This window comes from Chlorocebus sabaeus, chromosome 12 (assembly GCF_047675955.1).
Source record: "Chlorocebus sabaeus isolate Y175 chromosome 12, mChlSab1.0.hap1, whole genome shotgun sequence".
In the NCBI taxonomy this organism is placed as follows: domain Eukaryota; kingdom Metazoa; phylum Chordata; class Mammalia; order Primates; family Cercopithecidae; genus Chlorocebus; species Chlorocebus sabaeus.
The window spans coordinates 34,017,643-34,035,848 of record NC_132915.1 but is presented as its reverse complement, the minus strand read 5'-3'; the positions used below and the strand labels follow the sequence as shown (position 1 = coordinate 34,035,848).

Here is an 18,206-nt window from a genome sequence, read left to right as displayed (position 1 = left end):
AATGAAACGCTTGCTGACACCCACAAACTACCAAATCTCACACATTCCTTTCCTGACTTTATGCCCTTTTTCTATCTGCAACTCTTCTCAGAAAACAAAAGCCCTTGAGTTTATGATTGAAGCCTGGGTAAGTCAAGATTATGCTGTAGCAATGCCAAGGAACTATGATCTCCTGCCCAAAATTTGATAGGCTGCCCTCTAGCCTCAGCTACCACAGAACCTTACAAAAACTCTACTCTGACATACTACAGCCAACAGAACTATAGTTCATGTCAACTATGACTGCGAGCAACTGTTTTGAAGGTTCTTAAGATAACAACAAAAGGCGCCTTGGTAACTGTTAACAATAGTCCTGAATTTGATGACCCTAAGTTTTGGTTCATCTGTGCCCTGGAGTGATTAACCTCTAAATCTCAAGGTAAATAACAAAAGGAATATACATTTGAAATAAAACTGCTTTATGAGGAACTTTTTTCTCACAAGTCGGGTTGTGACAAGAGATAAAACAAAAACCACACCACGGTTTGTTCTCAATACTCACTGAAGGGTCAACCTGATCATTGGTCACTCCTCGTAGAACTATTTTTAACGGGTGCTTCATAAATGGAGCCAAGCAAAGAAGACTCTCCAGGTAATAGCCAATGCCACGAAGGACGCTACAGTCATGTTCCACAGATCCACCATACAGGAGGCCAGGCTGATAATATAAGGTTGTTCCTTAAACCAGAAGAAAAAGAGCCACATTCAGCAGGAAAAAAACAAAAATGTCACAAAGGTAATGAAGGCAGTGAGTTCCAAGGGGAAAGTCTGACAAGGGCATCCAAGAGTGCCTGAAATGCCATCGCTAAGAGCCCACACTTCACTCCAAAAGCTGACTCACTACTGTCAAGCCCCTGTAACAATAATAAACTGTGAATGTAATTTAATAATCAGTAATAAATTAAGCCCCTCCCTAAGTCATCTGAGTTGCCAAAGTCATGGCAGGGCATAGAAGAGAGATCCTAATAAGCACCCTAGTCTCCCAACAGCACACTCTCAGACTAGGCTGACCACAGAGGGGAATGACAAATGATGTGCTTAAATCATCACACCAGCAACCAGCGTCCTCCAGGGCTGCTGAAATGAGATTTCTCATACACCTCATTCACCAAACAGGATGCCAAGAAAAGGCAAGTACTTTATGGCATTCAGTGCCATTAACAGTAGCTCATTTAATTTAATATTGATACATGGAAATGCCTAATATGTTATGACTTTAGTGGAAACTACTATCTTTATTCACTTTTCACAAAATCATATCATTCAAAAAGCTTTGTTTTGTTTTGAGACAGGGTCTTGCTCTATCCCCTAAGCTGGAGTACAGTGGCATGATCACAGCTCGCTGCAGCTTGACTTCCAGAGCCCAAGCAATCCTTCCACCTCAGCCTCCAGAGTAGCTGGGACCATGCCCAGCTAATTCTTTTTTCTTTTTCTTTTCTTTCTTTCTTTTTTTTTTTTGTTTTAAGAGAAAGGGTCTTACTACGTTGCCCAGGATAGTCTTGGACTCTTGGGCTCAAGTGATCCTCCCACCTCAGCCTCCCAAAGTGCTGGGACCCTAGGCACATGCCACCATGCTCAGCTAATCTTTTTTTTTTTTTTGAGAAAGGGTCTCACTATGTTGCCCAGGCTAGTCTTGAACTCCTAGGCTCAGCTTCCCAAAGTGCTGAGATTACACACATGAACCACTGTGCCTGGCTATCCAAAAAGCTTCTTACGCCCATCTCAGCTTCCCAAAGTGCTGGGATTACAGGCATGAACCACCATGCCTGGCTATCCAAAAAGCTTCTTACTAGATTTACATATCAATGTAAAAAACTGTAAATGATCTAGGAGGACATAAATGGTAGAACAGGGTATTTCTGCAGCACAAAATATTTTGCAATGCCCTCTGGCACAATTTACCAAAAATATATTTAACAATAGAGGAAGGAGGCATGTTCAGTCACTCAAATGGGAAAAAGTTCTTGGGACTTTCATAAAATAAATTTAGGCTTTACTATATTAAACACTAGAATCCAAACAATCACAATCAGGACCATATTCTTATCAAAGTAATGAACACTTCTCAAATGGATTCTGGGTCCATTATTTGAAATAGTTGTAAGGGCCACAAAACCATTCTTTAGATCAAAAAAACAAAAAAAGACTATATATTCACTAAATCCTTCAAATCTGTATGTTTATTTATATAAATCAACCAAATGAGAAACTGGCCAGATTATCAAAATGAAGGCTTTTACTACTCTGATGGGGGAAAATTAAAAGGACATGTAGTGGGAGCAGAATCACGTAAATGTCTTACTCCTCAATCTACATTGCAGATATGACTAGAAAAGAAGAGAATTGGGCCAGGCGCTGTGGCTCATGTCTGTAATCCCAACACTTTGGAAGGCTGAGGTGGATGGATCACCTGACATCAGGGGTTTGAGACCAGCCTGACTAAAGCGGTGAAACCCTGTCTCTACTAAAAAATACAAAAAAAAAAATTAGCCAGGCATGGTGGCAGGCACCTGTAATTCCAGCTACTCGGGAGGCTGAGGCAGGAGAATCGCTTGAACCCGGGAGGCAGAAGTTGCAGTGTGCCAAGATCGCACCACTGCACTCCAGCCTAGGTGACAGAGCAAGACTCCACCTCACACACACACAAAAAAAGAAGAGAAATGTCTGTCTTCTAGATCACCAAAAAAGTTACTGAAAAAACCTCCAGCAATTTCAAAGCAAACAAGCTAAAGGAAATTAAGGGACTCATAGCTGGCAAAAGACATGTGAGCATCTCATTCCCAAAACCTGTTCTCTATAAGATATGGCTAAATGCAGCTATAGATCAGAATATCTCATGTGGTCCAGGACCAAATATGAACCTGAGCTTGCCTTAAGAGAGCCAAGATAGGGAAAAGATCAGAGATTTGTGGAATGTGTGTTGAAAGGTACAGAGTTAATGGAGTCAGCCAAAGGATGTTTGCCACGGTTTTCCATACAATGTAGACACAAGTTTCTAATAGAAAAACTAAAAGCTAGAAACAACCTAAATGTTTATCAGTGGGGAGTAGTTAAATAAATTATCATGCATCCATACAATGGAATACTATACAGAAACATTGAGCAAAACCTTCACGTGCTGGCAGGGCAAGTTCTCTGAGACATCTGTACTAGCAAAAAAAAAAAAAAAAAAAAAAAAAAATGCTGGCTGAAGAACAATATGAAGTGGATGATGCTGTTGATGGTCTGCATTATGCAAATGTCCATATAAGCAAATGCTGTGACAGTGGCTACCCCTGGAGAGGGGAATGGAAGAGGAAAGAAGTGAAGGTATGTTCACATCTTTTGCATATACTCGTGTGAACTTATTTTAACAAACAAAATTTTAAAATAAATAGAATTCAGCCCATAAACTACCTCATAGAGTTGGTTGAAATAATTTAATGTGATAATATAATAAATGGACTTCAGAAAGTTTCATGTAAACATTATGTATAAAATATTTATTGCTTAAAAAAAGAGGAGGGACTTGCTTATGGATCTGAAATTTTCTGTCTTCTAACTTCCTTAAATCAAATGTATGCCCTTCAAATTGAGAGACTTCATGTACATCTTTGGAAAATCATATCATAGAGAGGTAACTGGGTCTTTCCATAGGAACACGGTATTTTTTTAATGATCTAGAATGATATGCTTTTATTATGATCTACATTCACAGCTTCCTCATATAACTCCAAAGTTATATGATGAGTTCCTCATATAAGTCCCCCCAAAATTCTAATTTAATGGTGATTTATATAATACAAAGTGATTAGTGAAGTTTTAAACATAATATTTATACCATTAAAAAGAGTGAGATGGATAAGCAGAGACTGACTGGAAAAAAAAAATAAAAAGAAAAGAAAAAAAAGAGGGAGAAACAGGAATGTTTTAGTGCACGGAGGTGCTTTTAGGACTCTAAAAGGAGCTTACCTGTTTGGTTTATTTCAATTCGAGAACCATTCGTTATTTTATCCAACAGCCTTATGAAGCTGGCTTCGAAATCTGTGAAGAGAAAAAAATCTGTGAAGAAAAGAGAAGACAGACTGGCCTCACGTCAGGTCAACATTTCCAGAGCACACGCCTGATTCAGGTACTATGGCAGATAGCAGGTTACTTCCTGCATCACACCTAGGCTTTCCTAAAGGACTGGGTAGGTTCACGGGTTGAGGAACCTCAGGCTGTTGAAAAGCACTGACTGGTACATACATGTTTAGTAGAACTTAGAAACAATTCAGCTTTCGCACTGCACACACACTCACACACACAAAATAGCAGCTCTACCAGCAATCTAATGGGATATTAATATCGGCAGCATAAAACCCTTGAGACCTATTCTTCTGAACTCAGGAGGGCATGTCAAATAACGGGGTAACAGTAGAAGGTAGGGAACAATTTTAAAGTCAGATTCTTCCCTGCTCCAGAATGCCTGGAAGGAAAGATTAAATTGAGGACCACCCTTCAGTCTCAGAGACAGTAAGAGATCACTATCTCTGCCTTTCAGCAAAGTGTCCCTCCCTTTTCCCTTCCTCTACCATCTTACTGATTTATAACTATCTAACCAGTTCAGTTTTTTATTTTATTAAAAGGGTGTTTGAATGTACAGTATTACTGCCATCTTTTTTTTAGTGCATGAGAAAAGACTGGAAGAAAAAAGGTGAAATGTTAGTAAATGTTTTTATCTTAATGATTGGATTTTATATAAATTTAATTTTATATTAAAAGTTTATTTTTAAGAGACAGGGTTTGTTGCCCAAACTGGAGTGTAGTGGCATGATCACGGCTCACTGTAACCTGGAACTCCTGGCCTCAAAGGATCCTCCTGTCTCAGCCTCCCAAGTAGCTGGGACCACAGGTGTGCACCACCACTCCTGGCTAATTTCTTATATTTGTAGAGATGGGGTCTCATTATATTGACCTGGCTGGTCTTGAACTCCTGACCTCAAACAATTCTCCCACCTCAGCCTCCCAAAGTGCTGAGATTACAGTCATGAGCCACCAAGCCTGGGCAAAAGCTCGTCATTCTTTAAAAGAGAAAGACAGGGGGAGAGGAAAAAAGAAAGGGAAAGGAAGAGAGTAGATTTTAAATGTAAGATTATGGGAGGAGAAGTGAAGATCCTCTAGCCTTCCTTCCCCTGAGCTAATCTTACACACAAACACACCCCTTAGTTTTAACTTCCTGCCCATGAACAAGGACAGAAAGACCAATTCTTCTGCCACTGAAGACATTGTGACTGCCTGACACTTTTAGACAATTCTCACTTCTGTAATAAACCAGCAGAGTTTATGGACACACAGTCCAGCAGTCACCTAAACTGATCCCAAAGGGTGAGTGGATCGACCAAGCAATTCCCATCCACCTAGTCTGTTACTTAACACTGTCCCATAACTCTTGTCATAATGGATTCTGCAATTTGTACAAAGGGCATTGGGCTAGAAATCAGAGAAACTCCATTAAATCCTGAAACAAATAACAATGGTTAACAAAGCTGCTGTGTGTTGCATGCTTACTTTACACTAGATATTCTTTCATTTAATCCTCACATCCCTGAGGCATGGAGTGTCATTCCTATTTGCTATGGTTTGAATATTCCCTCCAAAATTCATGCTGAAACTGAACTATCATTATGACTATATTAAGAGATGGGACATTAAAGGGTGATTAAGCCACAAGGGTTCTGGCCTCATGATGAATGCCATTATCACAGGAGTGGACTTATTATTATATCACGAGAGTGGGCTGTTATAAAAATGAGTACTGCCAGGGGTGCAGTATCTATAGTCCCAGCCACTCAGGAGGCTGAGGTGGGAGGATTGCTTGTGACCAGGAGTTGAAAGCCAGCCTGGACAACATAGTGAGATGCCCATCTCTGGGGGGGGGGGCGGGGAATGAGTCTAGCTCTCTCAGTCACGCTCGCTGTCCCTCTCTTGCTCTTCCACTTTCTGCCATGGGAAGCTGTGGCAAGAAGGCCCTTGCCAGATACTAGTACCTTGATATTGGATTTCCTGGCTTCCAGACTGTGATAAATTTCTTTTCTTTTATAAATTACCCAGTCTGTGCCTGTGACATTGTTATAGCAACACAAAATGGATTAAGATGCCATTTTAATTTTACAGAAGGCTAGGATCCAAGAATGCCAACTAGATTGCCCTAGTCAAATGACACTGAGACCCAAGAATGCCAAACAGACTGCCCTGATCATATGACCAGCAAGCGGCAAAACCAGGATTTAAGCCCAAGTCTGTCCTTCTCCAAAGTCCATGCTCTCTCTCTCTCTCTCTTTTTTTTTTTTTTTTAAAGAAATAGGATCTCACTATGTTACCCAGGTTGGTTTCAAACTCCTGGCCTCAAGTGATCCTCCTACTTTGGCCTCACAAACTCTGGGATTACAGGCGTAAGCCACTGCACAGAACCTAAAGCTTCCACACTCAGCCACACCATGACACTAGTTTGCCTCTGTTCAGTTTAATTCCTTGGAGCCAATCTCTTCCTCTAGAAAACCATGGCACCTTCAACTTTAGGCACTGATCTCTTGAAGGACCTTATAGTTAATTTAATGGATCCCTAATCAACATTTTTTTAAAAATAAAAATACAACAGAATAAACTACATTGGAATAACTGTATATACTAAGGATGCTGTTTATGAAACTTTAGTCTGTTTTACACATATGTGTATGTGTAATAGGTTGTGATGTAAGTAGCATCACAGGAGTTTTAAAGTATCTGAACGATGAAATTCAATTAGAAATTATTTCTATGATCTTTTTAACATTCTTTACAAATCAGGCACAATCTCTACCACAATGCCACTTTCTACTTAGGTTTATAGAAAATCTAAGGTGCTCTGCAGAAAACAGGGAAGTCCTTGATTTGTTCAAACTTTCTAAGTGCCTAAATGGGATAGAGGAACAAGCATCTACAAATAAAGCCTAAGATTAAACCCCATAGATTTTACAAATTAGAAAAGAAAAAAGAAACCATGACTTTACTTTTTAGATTTTGTTTTTTGCAATCCACAGGGGCTCTTATACACAAACAAAACCAGAAATGCCCCCCAGAACCAAAGTAGAAAGAGAATGGGCATAAAGAGAACTCCAGGCAGGACCATCCCTGATCATGGCAAACATGTGCTGCAGAAGCAGCACTTCAAAGAAGTAGACTCAGAGCTAGTTCCGGAGCCCTGGCAACTGTGAAGATATGGCTCCATCACCTGGTACAAGAAAAGATCTCAAGTCCACCTAATAATGGTAAGATCAAGTCCCCAAACTTCACTAGGCCAACCTGTGTAGAATTCCTTGCCCATGCACCTCCCACAGACCCTGCTGACTCCTCTTCTTCAAGACTGCTCCTGGGGCTACAAGATTTCAGGTATCTAAAAGCGTTCAGGTAAAAGATCCAAAAACAAGCACAATTTTACTACACTGTTTATGAATACATAATTAGGTTATAAAACTATAAAGAGAATCAAAGTCAATGCTATAATGGTGAGGATAGTGGCTACCACAAAAGGCATGGCAAGGAGCTGTGAATGGCTAAAAGCTGTAGAGATGTTGGCAAACTTATATTTCTTTTTGTGGATGGGGGTCACACAGATGTTCATTTTACAATCTCTTATGCACTACTTTTATGTCTTACGCATTTTTTTATTTGTACAAATTTAGTGGGCACAAGTGCAGTTGTATTACATGGTTCTATTGAATAGTGGTAAAGTTGGTAAAGTCTGTGTTTTGTTTTGTTTTTTTGAGATGGAGTCTCGCTCTGTTGCCCAAGCTGGAGTGCAGTGGCGCGATCCTGGCTCACTGCAACCTCCGCCTCCCGGGTTCAAGTGAATATCATGCCTCAGCCTCCCCAGTAGCTGGGAATACAGGCGTGCGACACCATGCCCAGCTAATTTTTGTATTTTTAGTAGAGACGGGGTTTCACCGTATTGGCCAGGCTGGTCTCGATCTCCTGACCTCATGATCCACCCCACTTCGACCTCCCAGAGTGCTGGGAATACAGGCATGAGCAAAGTCTGTGTTTTTAATGTCCCATCACCAGACAGTGTACACTGACAGTGACCATTTCTGCGGAAGAAGAACAAGTGTACATATATGTATATATATTTGCTTATTTATGAAAAAGAAAAAGCCTGGGGAAAAAAAAACAACAACAACATACTAGTAACACTGTTTGCTTCAAAGATTCTCTAAACCAGCAGTCTCCAACCTTTTGGCACCAGGAACCAGTTTCGTAGATCAGATCAGTGATGGCATTGGATCCTCGTAGGACTGTGAACCCTATTGTGAACTGCACATGCGAGGGATCGAGGCTGCTGGCTCCTTATGAAACTCTAATGCCTGATGATCTGAGGTGGAACAGTTCCATTCTTCAACCATTCCACCAACCCTGCCCTGTCTGGGGTTGAGGAATCCTGCTCTACAAACCTTTTTTATTCCCTTTGAATTTTGTGCCATGTGCATACTTCTTAAAATACATAAAATTTAAATTAAAAAAAACAAAGGTACTGCAACATGATTTAAATAGCCAACAAAACTGTTTTCATTGAATGGCCTATGACAGATCTTTATAATACTATGTACCCCTAAGAAAGCTTTTTTTTTTTTTTGAGACGGAATCTTGCTCTGTTGCCCAGGCTGGAGTACAGTGGCATGATCTCGGCTCACTGCAAGCTCTACCTCCCGGGTTCACACCATTCTCCTGCCTCAGCCTCCCGAGTAGCTGGGACTACAGATGCCGGCCAACACGCCCAGCTAATGTTTTGTATTTTTAGTAGAGACGGGGTTTCACTGTGTTAGCCAGGATGGTCTTGATCTCCTGATCTCGTGATCCACCCGCCTCGGCCTCCCAAAGTGCTGGGATCACAGGTGTGAGCCACTATGCCTGGCCCGATTTCAATTTTTTTAGGGAATAACCAGAAGACAAGACAGTGAACTGTTAACGTGCAAAATTAGGAGTCATTACTTTCCTCATTAAATCCAAAGAGGTAGACATTACAAATACTCAATTCCCGGAATAAATTAAGACATCTCCTCACTTGGAAATATGTATGTTTATTTCTATATGTGCATTATTATATACAATGTGATAAAAAAATTTTAATGTAAAGAACCAAATATCTTTCCTAAATTATACTGAGGTCAAGAAAAAAAAATTGCAGAACATAATAAAACATCTTACATAGAAATAAAAATTTCATCAGAATATATGAGACTTTACCAAAGAAAAATTTAAAAACCTTTAAAAACCTTAGACATTGGGCCTGGTTGCGGTGGCTCACGCCTGTAATCCCAGCACTATGGGAGGCTGAGGCAGGTGGATCACCTGAGGTCAGGAGTTCAAGACCAGCCTGGTCAACATGGTGAAACCCAGTCTCTACTAAAAATACAAAAATTAGCTGGGCATGGTGGTAGGCAACTAATCTCAGCTACTTGGGAGGCTGAGTCAGGAGAATAGCTTGAACCCAGGAGGCAGAGGTTGCAGTGAGCTGAGATCATGCCACTACACTACAGCCCGGGCAACAAAAGCCAAATTCTGTCTCAAAAAAAAAATATATATATATATATATACACACATATATATACACACACACACACACACACACACATATATATATATAAAAGAAAAGCAAGAGCAAAATGAACTGAGAGTTTAGAAATGACACAAAATTACAAGCCAAACAGTAAAGTGATAATCTCAAAAGAAGAGAAAAAGAAAATAAAATATAAAGTTGGGTGTGGTGGCACACACCTGTAATCCCAGCACTTTGGAAGGCTGAGGCGGGCAGATCACTTGAGCCTAGGTGTTCGAGACCGGCATGGGCAACATGACAAAACCTTGTCTCTACAAAAAATAAAAAAATTAGCCAGCCATGGTGGCACACACCTATAGTCCCAGTTCTAGCTACTCAGGGGGGCATGGTCAGGGGAGAGCTGAGGCAGGAGGATCCCTTGATCCCAAGAAGTTGAGGCTGAAGTGAGTCATAACGGAGCCACTGCACTGCAGCCTGGATGACAGAGCGAGACCCTGTCTCAAAAAAAAAAAAAAAAAAAGGTGAAAAAACAAATCAAGCTAATTAATTGAGAACATACAACACAAATCAACCACTTATTTGTAAAAGGAAATAAGATGTGACTCAATAAAATAAAAAAGATATAATTAATAAAAAAGATTAAGAGCTTTATGGTAAACGATTCTCCATTAGTTGCCAATATATTTGGAATTAAGACAGGAAGCTATGTAAGAAATGACAAACCAGATAAATGAAAAAGACACAAAAGGACCTAAAAAGAAAACAATAAATTTTTTCAAATAATAAACAGAAAAGGGCACTGATTAAGTCACCGGAAGTTTCTTCCCCTAACATTCAAAGAAAAAAAATAATTACTGGCCAAGCACAGTGGCTCATGCCTGTAATCCCAGCACTTTGGGAGGCCAAGGCAGGCGGATTATGAGGTCAGGAGATCAAGACCATCCTGGTTAACATGGTGAAACCCCGTCTCTACTAAAAATACAAAAAAATTGGCCAGGCATGGTGGCGAGCACCTGTAGTCCCAGCTACTCAGGAGGCTGAGGCAGGAGAATGGCGTGAAACCGAGAGGCGGAGCTTGCAGTGAGCTGAGATCGCACCACTGCATTCCAGCCTGGACGACACAGCAAGACTCCATCTCAAAAAATAATAATAATAATAACAATTATTATTATTATTATTTTACCCAAAGTACAAAAAAGAATGTGTGAAGATGGCTATCGTAGCATAGTTAAGAACATCACTAAAAACCATCTGAATTACAAGCTAATCTCATTTAATGAGAACAGATTAAAAATCTTAAATAACATCTCAGAAATGATGTTATTCTTAAAAATTACTACTGTGATTAAGAAAGGTGCATCCCAAAAAGGGGCTACAGATAAAGCACAAGGAAAACTACAACATTAATTAAATATAATATTATATAAACAGGGGAAACAATTCAACTAACTGGCTTAATTATTCCAGGAAAAGCACCTGATAAAATTTGGTATCTATTCCTCAGTAAAATTTTATTCTAAAAAGAATGGCAAATGAGTTCGTTAAATGTAACAGAGTTTATATTTTAAAACAGAAAGCTTTAAAGTTCACGGAGAATGTCTTCATGGTAAAAGGATAGACAAGATTTATAAATTGGATATTAAAACTATAAACTATTATTTATCAAAGGACTACACTGAAAGTATCAAAGGACTACACTGAAAGTGTCAAAAGACAAGTCACAGATATGTGCAATCCTTTAACATATCCAGAATATACCAATGAATCAACAGTTAAATAAGAAAAAGACAGAAAAATAAGCAAAATATCTGAATGGAGACTTCATAAAAGAGGATATCCAACTGACCAATACATCAAAGAAAAGGTGCTCAGATCAAGATGGCCGGCTAGAAATCCCTCAAAAAGACAGCCAAAAAACAAATAAACAACTAGACTATAACACAAATAACTGAGGAAGGGTGCCAGAGTGCATCAGAAGAGTTTATAAAAGAAACTCGAGATGACCACATAGAGAGCAGAAGGAAATGCCAAGCTTCTATCACCCCAATCCCCAACCAGGATCAGCTGGGAACCAAAAGGACTACTCCCTTCTGCAAGGAGGTAAGAAAGAGGAGCCTAGCGATCTGTATCAACACCTTGGACACTTACAGACCTCACCACTGAGGAACCCTACAGTCCTCACAGGCCTAAGCTGCCTGGAGTATGCATAGCTGTGCTCCCCACAGAGAAGGAGTCAACCCTGTGCCCAGCTCCCTGTGGCCTGTGCTACACCATCTTGGAATTAGAACAATGGCTGGAGTGTGTCTTGCTCCAGCAGCAAGTAGCAAAAACTCCACTTTTCCCCTGAGGATAAGTCACCACTCAGACACCTTAGACCAGTGGCCCAACATCCTCAAGCCGAGTTTCAAGTGGCTACTGTACCTTTCAGCATGGTGCCAAATTAAGATGGAGCCACCTACCCCTACCCCACCCCACTGGGCCATATTTGATGCTTCCTGGGTTAATTTTAAAATTTACAATGTGTTAAAAAAAAAAAATCAACAAAGGGATACAGACAGAAATCCTGCAGCTTAAGACTTCAATGAATGAAATAAATATAATAGGACTAAAATAGTAGACATGATCAAGCATAAGACACAAATCTCTAACTTGAAGATAAGTCTTTTGAAATTACCTACTCAAAGAAATAAGAAATGAGAATGAAAATGAAATGAGAACACCTACAAGACTTACAGGAAATCATTAAGCAAACAAATGTTCATGTTATGAAAGTTCCAGAAGGAGGAGAAAAAAGGAAGCACAGAAAGCCTGCCAAATGAAATAGCTGAAAACCTCCCGAGTCTGATAAGAGGTATGAACACACAGATCCAGGAAGCTCAAAGGTTCCGAAATAGATTCAACCCAAAAGGGTCTTCCCAAGGCATATTATAGTTAAACTGTCAAAAGCGAAAGATAAAAAGAGAATTCTAAAAACAGCAAGAGAAAAAAGCATCAAGTTAATACAAGGAAATCCCCATTACACTTAAAACAGATTTCTCCGGAGAAACCTTACAGACTATGAGAGAATAAGATGATATATTCAAAATGCGGAAAGGAAAAAAAAAATGTCAACCAAGAACACTATACCCAAAAAAGCTATCCTTCAGAAATGAGGTCTTTCCCAGACAAGCAAAAACTGAGGAAATTCATTACCATTAGCCAGGTCTTACAAGAAATGCTCAAGAAGGTCCTACATCTAGAAATGAAAAAACAATAACCACTATCATGAAAATACACAAAAGTATAAAACTCACTGGTAGAACAAATACACAAAGGACAAAGAGAAAAAAAATCAAATCTTATCACTATAGAAAACCATCGAACTACAATGATAAGAGAGGAAGAAAAAAAGGATATACGAATCAACCAGAAAACAATTTTTAAAAGGACAGGAGGCTAAGCACTGTGGCTCCTGCCTAGAATCCCAACACTTTGGGAAGCCAAAGGAGGAGGATTGCTTGTGCCCAGGAGTTGGAGACCAGCTTGGGGAACAAAGCGAGACCCCATCTCTACAAAAAATACAAAAGTCGGGCATGGTGGCACACACCTGTAGGGAGACCAGGCTGGAAAGATTGCTTGAGCCCAGGAGTTCAAGGTTGCAGTAAACTATGATTGTATCACTGCACTCCAGCCTGGGCAACAAAGTCAGACTCTACCTCTAAAAAAATTTATTTTTAATTTCAAAATCCCCTCATGACAAAAACTCTTAACAAGTTAGGTATAGAAAGAACACACCTCAACACAAAAAAGGCCGTATATGACAAACTCACATCTAACATACTGAATGGGGGAAATTTTAAAGCTTTTCCTCTAAGATGGAACAAGTCAAGGATGCCTACTATCACTACTCCTACTGAACATAGTACTGGAAGTCCTATCCTAGCCAAAACAATTAGGCAAGACAAAGAAATAAAGAGCATCCAAATTGGGAAGGAGGAAGTTAAACTGTTCCCGTTTGCAGACAACATGATCTTATACATAGAAAACTCTTAAAATACTGTCATAAACTCCTAGAACTGATAAACAAATTCAGTAAAGTTGTAGGATACAAAATCAATACACAAAAATCAGTAACATTTTTATACACTAACAATGAATTCGCAGAAAAAAGAAATCAATAAGCAATTGCACTTACAAGAACCAAAAAAATAAAATAAAATACCTAGAAATAAATTTAACCAAGGAGGTGAAAGTTCTCTAAAAGGAAAACTACAAAATCCTGGTCAAAAAAAAATTGAGGACACACAAAAAATGGAAACACATTCCATCTTTATCTACAGATTCAATGCGATCCCTAGCAAAATACCAATGACATTATTTACGGAAACAGAAAAAAAAATCCTAATATGCATATGGAGCCACAAAAGACCTTTAACAGCCAAAGCAATTCTGAGAAAAAAAAACAAAGCAAGAGGCATTACACTATGTGCCTCTGAAATATACTACAAAGCCTGTAATCCCAGCCTTTTAGGAGGCTGAGGCAGGAGGACCATCTGAGCCCAGGAGATTGAGACCAGCCTGCACAATATAGTGAAACCTTGTCTCCATTTCTAAAATTTAAAAATATACATAATGGTGCTGGGAAAACTACAGCCATATGCAGAAGAAAGGAACTAGATGCCTACACTCATCATATTTAAAAAAATGAACTTAAAGACGTAAAGGTAAGATCCAATACTATGAAACTACTAGAAAAAAACATTAGGGAAACATTATAGGACGTTTGTTCTGGGCAAATATTTTCTGGAGAAGACCTCAAAATCATAGGCAGCAAAAGAAAAACTATGCAAAAGCAAAAGGGATTACAACAAACTAAAAAGCTTCTGCAGAGCAAAGGAAACCATTGGAGTGAAGCTATGAAAGAAAAATACAAACTATCCATCCAACAAGGGATTAATAACCAGAATATACAAGGAACTCAACAGCACATACACAAAAATACAAATCCAATTTTAAAAGTCAGCAAAAAAGCCAAATAGACATCCCTCAAAACACATACAAATGGCCAACAGGTATATGAAAAAGTGCTCAGCATCACTAACTATCAGGGAAATGTAAATCAAAGCCACAATGAGATATCATCTCACCCCAGTTAGAATGGCAATTATCAAAAAGACAAAAAATAACAAATGATGGCAAGGATACAAAAAAAGGAACTTACATACACTGTTGGTGGAAATGTAAATTAGTATAGCCATTATGGGAAACAGTATGGATATTCCTCAAAAACTAAAAACAGAACCACCATATGATCCAGCAATCCCATTACTAGGTATATACCAAAAGGAAAGAAATCAGTGTCAATGAGATATCTGCACTCTTAGGTTTATTGAAGCGCTATTCACAAACACACACACAATGGAATACTATTTAGCCATTAAAAAAAAAAAAAAACACGAAATTTTGTCACTGGCAGCAACATGAAGAGGCTTTTGGAGGACATTATGTTAAGTAAGATAAGCCAGACACGGAAAGATAAATACCACATATCTCGTGGAAGCAAAAAAGGTGATCCCATAGAAAGTAGAGGATAGAACAGCAGTTACTAGAGGCAGGGAAAGGGAGGGGAGAAGGAAGGATAGCCAAAGGCTGGTTAACAAATACAAAAGTAGAGGTAGATAGAAGAAATAAGTTCTAATGTTCTATAGCACTATAGAGTGACCGTAATTAACAATAATTTATTGCATATTTTCTTTTTTTCCTTTATTTGTTAAGAAACATGGTTTTGCTCTATTGCCCAGTGCAATGGTGTGATCATGATTCACTGAAAACCTCCAACTCCTGGGCTCAAGTGATCCTCCCACCTCAGCGTACTGAGTAGCTGGGATTATAGGTGTGCACCACTACACCTGCCTAATTTTTTATTTTTATTTTTGCGGAGATGGGGTCTGCTTTGTTGCCCAGGCTGGTGTATATTTTTAAATAGCTAGAACAGATTTTGAATGTTTTCAGCACAAAGAAATGTTTGGGGTGATGGATATGCTAATTACCCTGATTTTATCATTATACATTATAGACATGTATCAAAATATCACACTGTGCCCAATAAATACTAAATACCTACAATTACTTGTGATAATTAAAAACAATGAAAGCAAAAGAAAGGGTGCTTAATCTCATTAGTCATAGGGGAATATAAATTAAAACCACAATGAACGACTACAACACACCTACAAAATTGGTTAAAATTAAACAGACTGGCAATACCAAGCACTGAATAGGATGTAGAGTAACTAAGACCTCAGACATACTCACAGCCACTTTGTACAACCACTTGGGAAAACTAAACATAGGCACACCCTATGACCCAGCATTCAGGCAAGAGAAATACATATATATGTACACCAAAAGACTGTACAAGAATATTCTTGACCTCACTGTTCTTAATAGTTAAAAATGGAAACAAGACAAATTTTCATCAAAACTAAATTGTGGCACATTAAAAAAACAGAATAACATGATGTAGTAAAGAAAGTCAACAAACTACTGCTGCTCCAACATGGAGATCTGTCACAAACACAGAGCTAAAGGGGCCAGGCACACAAACAATTACATACTATATGATTCCATTTACGAAAATTATAGTTAATATTTTAGAAACCTAATCCATGGTGGGTTTTTTTGTTTTTAAGACAGAATTTCGCTCTTGTTGCCCAGGCTGGAGTGCAGTGGCACGATCTCGGCTCACTACAACCTCTACCTCCAGGGTTCAAGTGATTCTCCTGCCTCAGCCTCCCTAGTAGCTGGGATTACAGGCATGTGCCACCACGTCCGGCTATTTCGTATTTTTGGTACAGCCGGGGTTTCCCCATGTTGGTCAGGCTGGTCTTGAACTCCCTACCTCAGGTGATCCACCTGCCTTGGCCTCCCAAAGTGCCGGGATTTCAGGCATGAGCCACCGCACCCGGTCAATCCATGGTGTTAAAAATTTAATGCTTACCTTGGCAGTGGGAGGGAATGGTGTGGCTGGGCACAAGCATGGGAGGAGGCTGGCATACTCTGTTTTTTTTCATGGGTAATAGCTACATGGGTATGTCCACAGTAATAATTCATCAAACTGTACATTTATTGGTTACACACTTTCTCAGTATACAGTATGGTTTAGTAAAGATTTATTTTAAAAAATGAAAAACAAAGTTGAAAGAAAAAATACTTTTAAAAATACGAAAAGCGGTAGGATGCGGTGGCTCAGGCCTGTTAACCCTAGTACCTTGGGAGGCCAAGGCAGGCAGATCACTTGAGGATCACTTGAGGCCAGGAGTTCGAGACTAGCTTGGCCAACATGGTGAAACCCCGTCTTTACCAAAAATACAAAAATTAGCCGGGCGTAGTGGTGCACGTCTGTAATCCCAGGTACTTGGGAGGTTGAGGCATGAGAATTGCTTGAACCCAGGAGGCAGATGTTGCAGTGAGCCAAGATCGTGCCACTGCACTCCAGCCTGGGCGATGGAGTGAGACAGCATCTCAACAACAAACAAAAAAACGAAAAGCAAAGGAAAAATCCCAATCACATCTCTAACTTCATGATACAGAAATGCCATTAAAGGTGTCTCAAAAAAAAGTAAGAGAAGATATCAATACAGGGAAGAAATATCAATAAAGGGAAAGGCTATCTTGCCAGTTAATGAAGAGAATTTCATATATTTTGATTCAATCTCACATTTCTATTTTTTCTTTTTTAAAAAGCATAGTCTTGGCCAGGCGCAGTGGCTCACACCTGTAATCCCAGCACTCTGGGAGGCTGAGGCACATGGATCACAAGGTCAGGAGATCGAGACCAACCTGGCCAACTTGGTGAAACCCCGTCTCTATTAAAATACAAAAAATTAGCCAGGCATGGAGGCACATGCCTGTAGTCCCAGCTACTCAGAAGGCTGAGGCAGGCGAATCACTTGAATCCAGGAGGTGGAGGTTGCAGTGAGCCAAGATCTCGCCACTGCACTACAGCCTGGTGACAGAGCGAGACTCCATCAGAAAAAAAAAAAAAAAAAGCATAGTCTCTAGACAAGCAATTTCATATCTACGACTCTATCCTATGGAAATAGAAGAATGGTAGGATATACTTAAGAAAACTTTACTGCTGCTTTATTTAATGACAAACACTGAAGATTACTGAGTATCTATAGCTAAGGGAATGACTAAATAAATAGGTATGTCTGTATCATGGAACAGTCTGTAGCCATTAAAAAAGAAACAACACCTTAGGACGCTCGTGTACTGCAATGGAATAATGATAATATTCTTGTGCTTTAAAAAAAAAAAGTGCACATACAGAAAAAGGTCTGGAAGACTGCTTCTTAGGAATATGACTGGTGAGCGACACAGCAAGGGTTACGTAGCCAGAGGCAATAAAGTATGTAACCTACACAGATTACTTTCAATTTTGAATCATTAAGAGTTGTTCCCCCAAACAAACATGTATTACTTTTATGATATAAAAATGAAACCAAAAACTTATTTCTCCTGCATCTTCAAAGTTTTCTAGATATCATGCTTTGCTTATATGAAAATCTATATGAAAATTATCACAACCAAGGGCAACCTAATTCTCTGATTTATGCTGTTTTTACTGCCT

General features: G+C 39.3%; 1 protein-coding gene across 2 annotated transcripts in view; it reads right to left on the bottom strand.

Annotated features, from left to right (window-relative positions):
* The window catches only part of RCL1 (RNA terminal phosphate cyclase like 1), a 65,781-nt gene that overhangs the window by 32,938 nt on the left and 14,637 nt on the right, over positions 1-18,206 (bottom strand). For both annotated transcript variants that reach the window (XM_073021555.1, XM_073021556.1), the window contains exons 2-3: positions 3,991-4,062; positions 542-717 (exon numbers count right to left, since the gene is read on the bottom strand). In XM_073021555.1, coding sequence (XP_072877656.1) covers positions 542-717; positions 3,991-4,062 — 248 coding nt within the window. The remainder of the gene's footprint in view (positions 1-541; positions 718-3,990; positions 4,063-18,206) is intronic.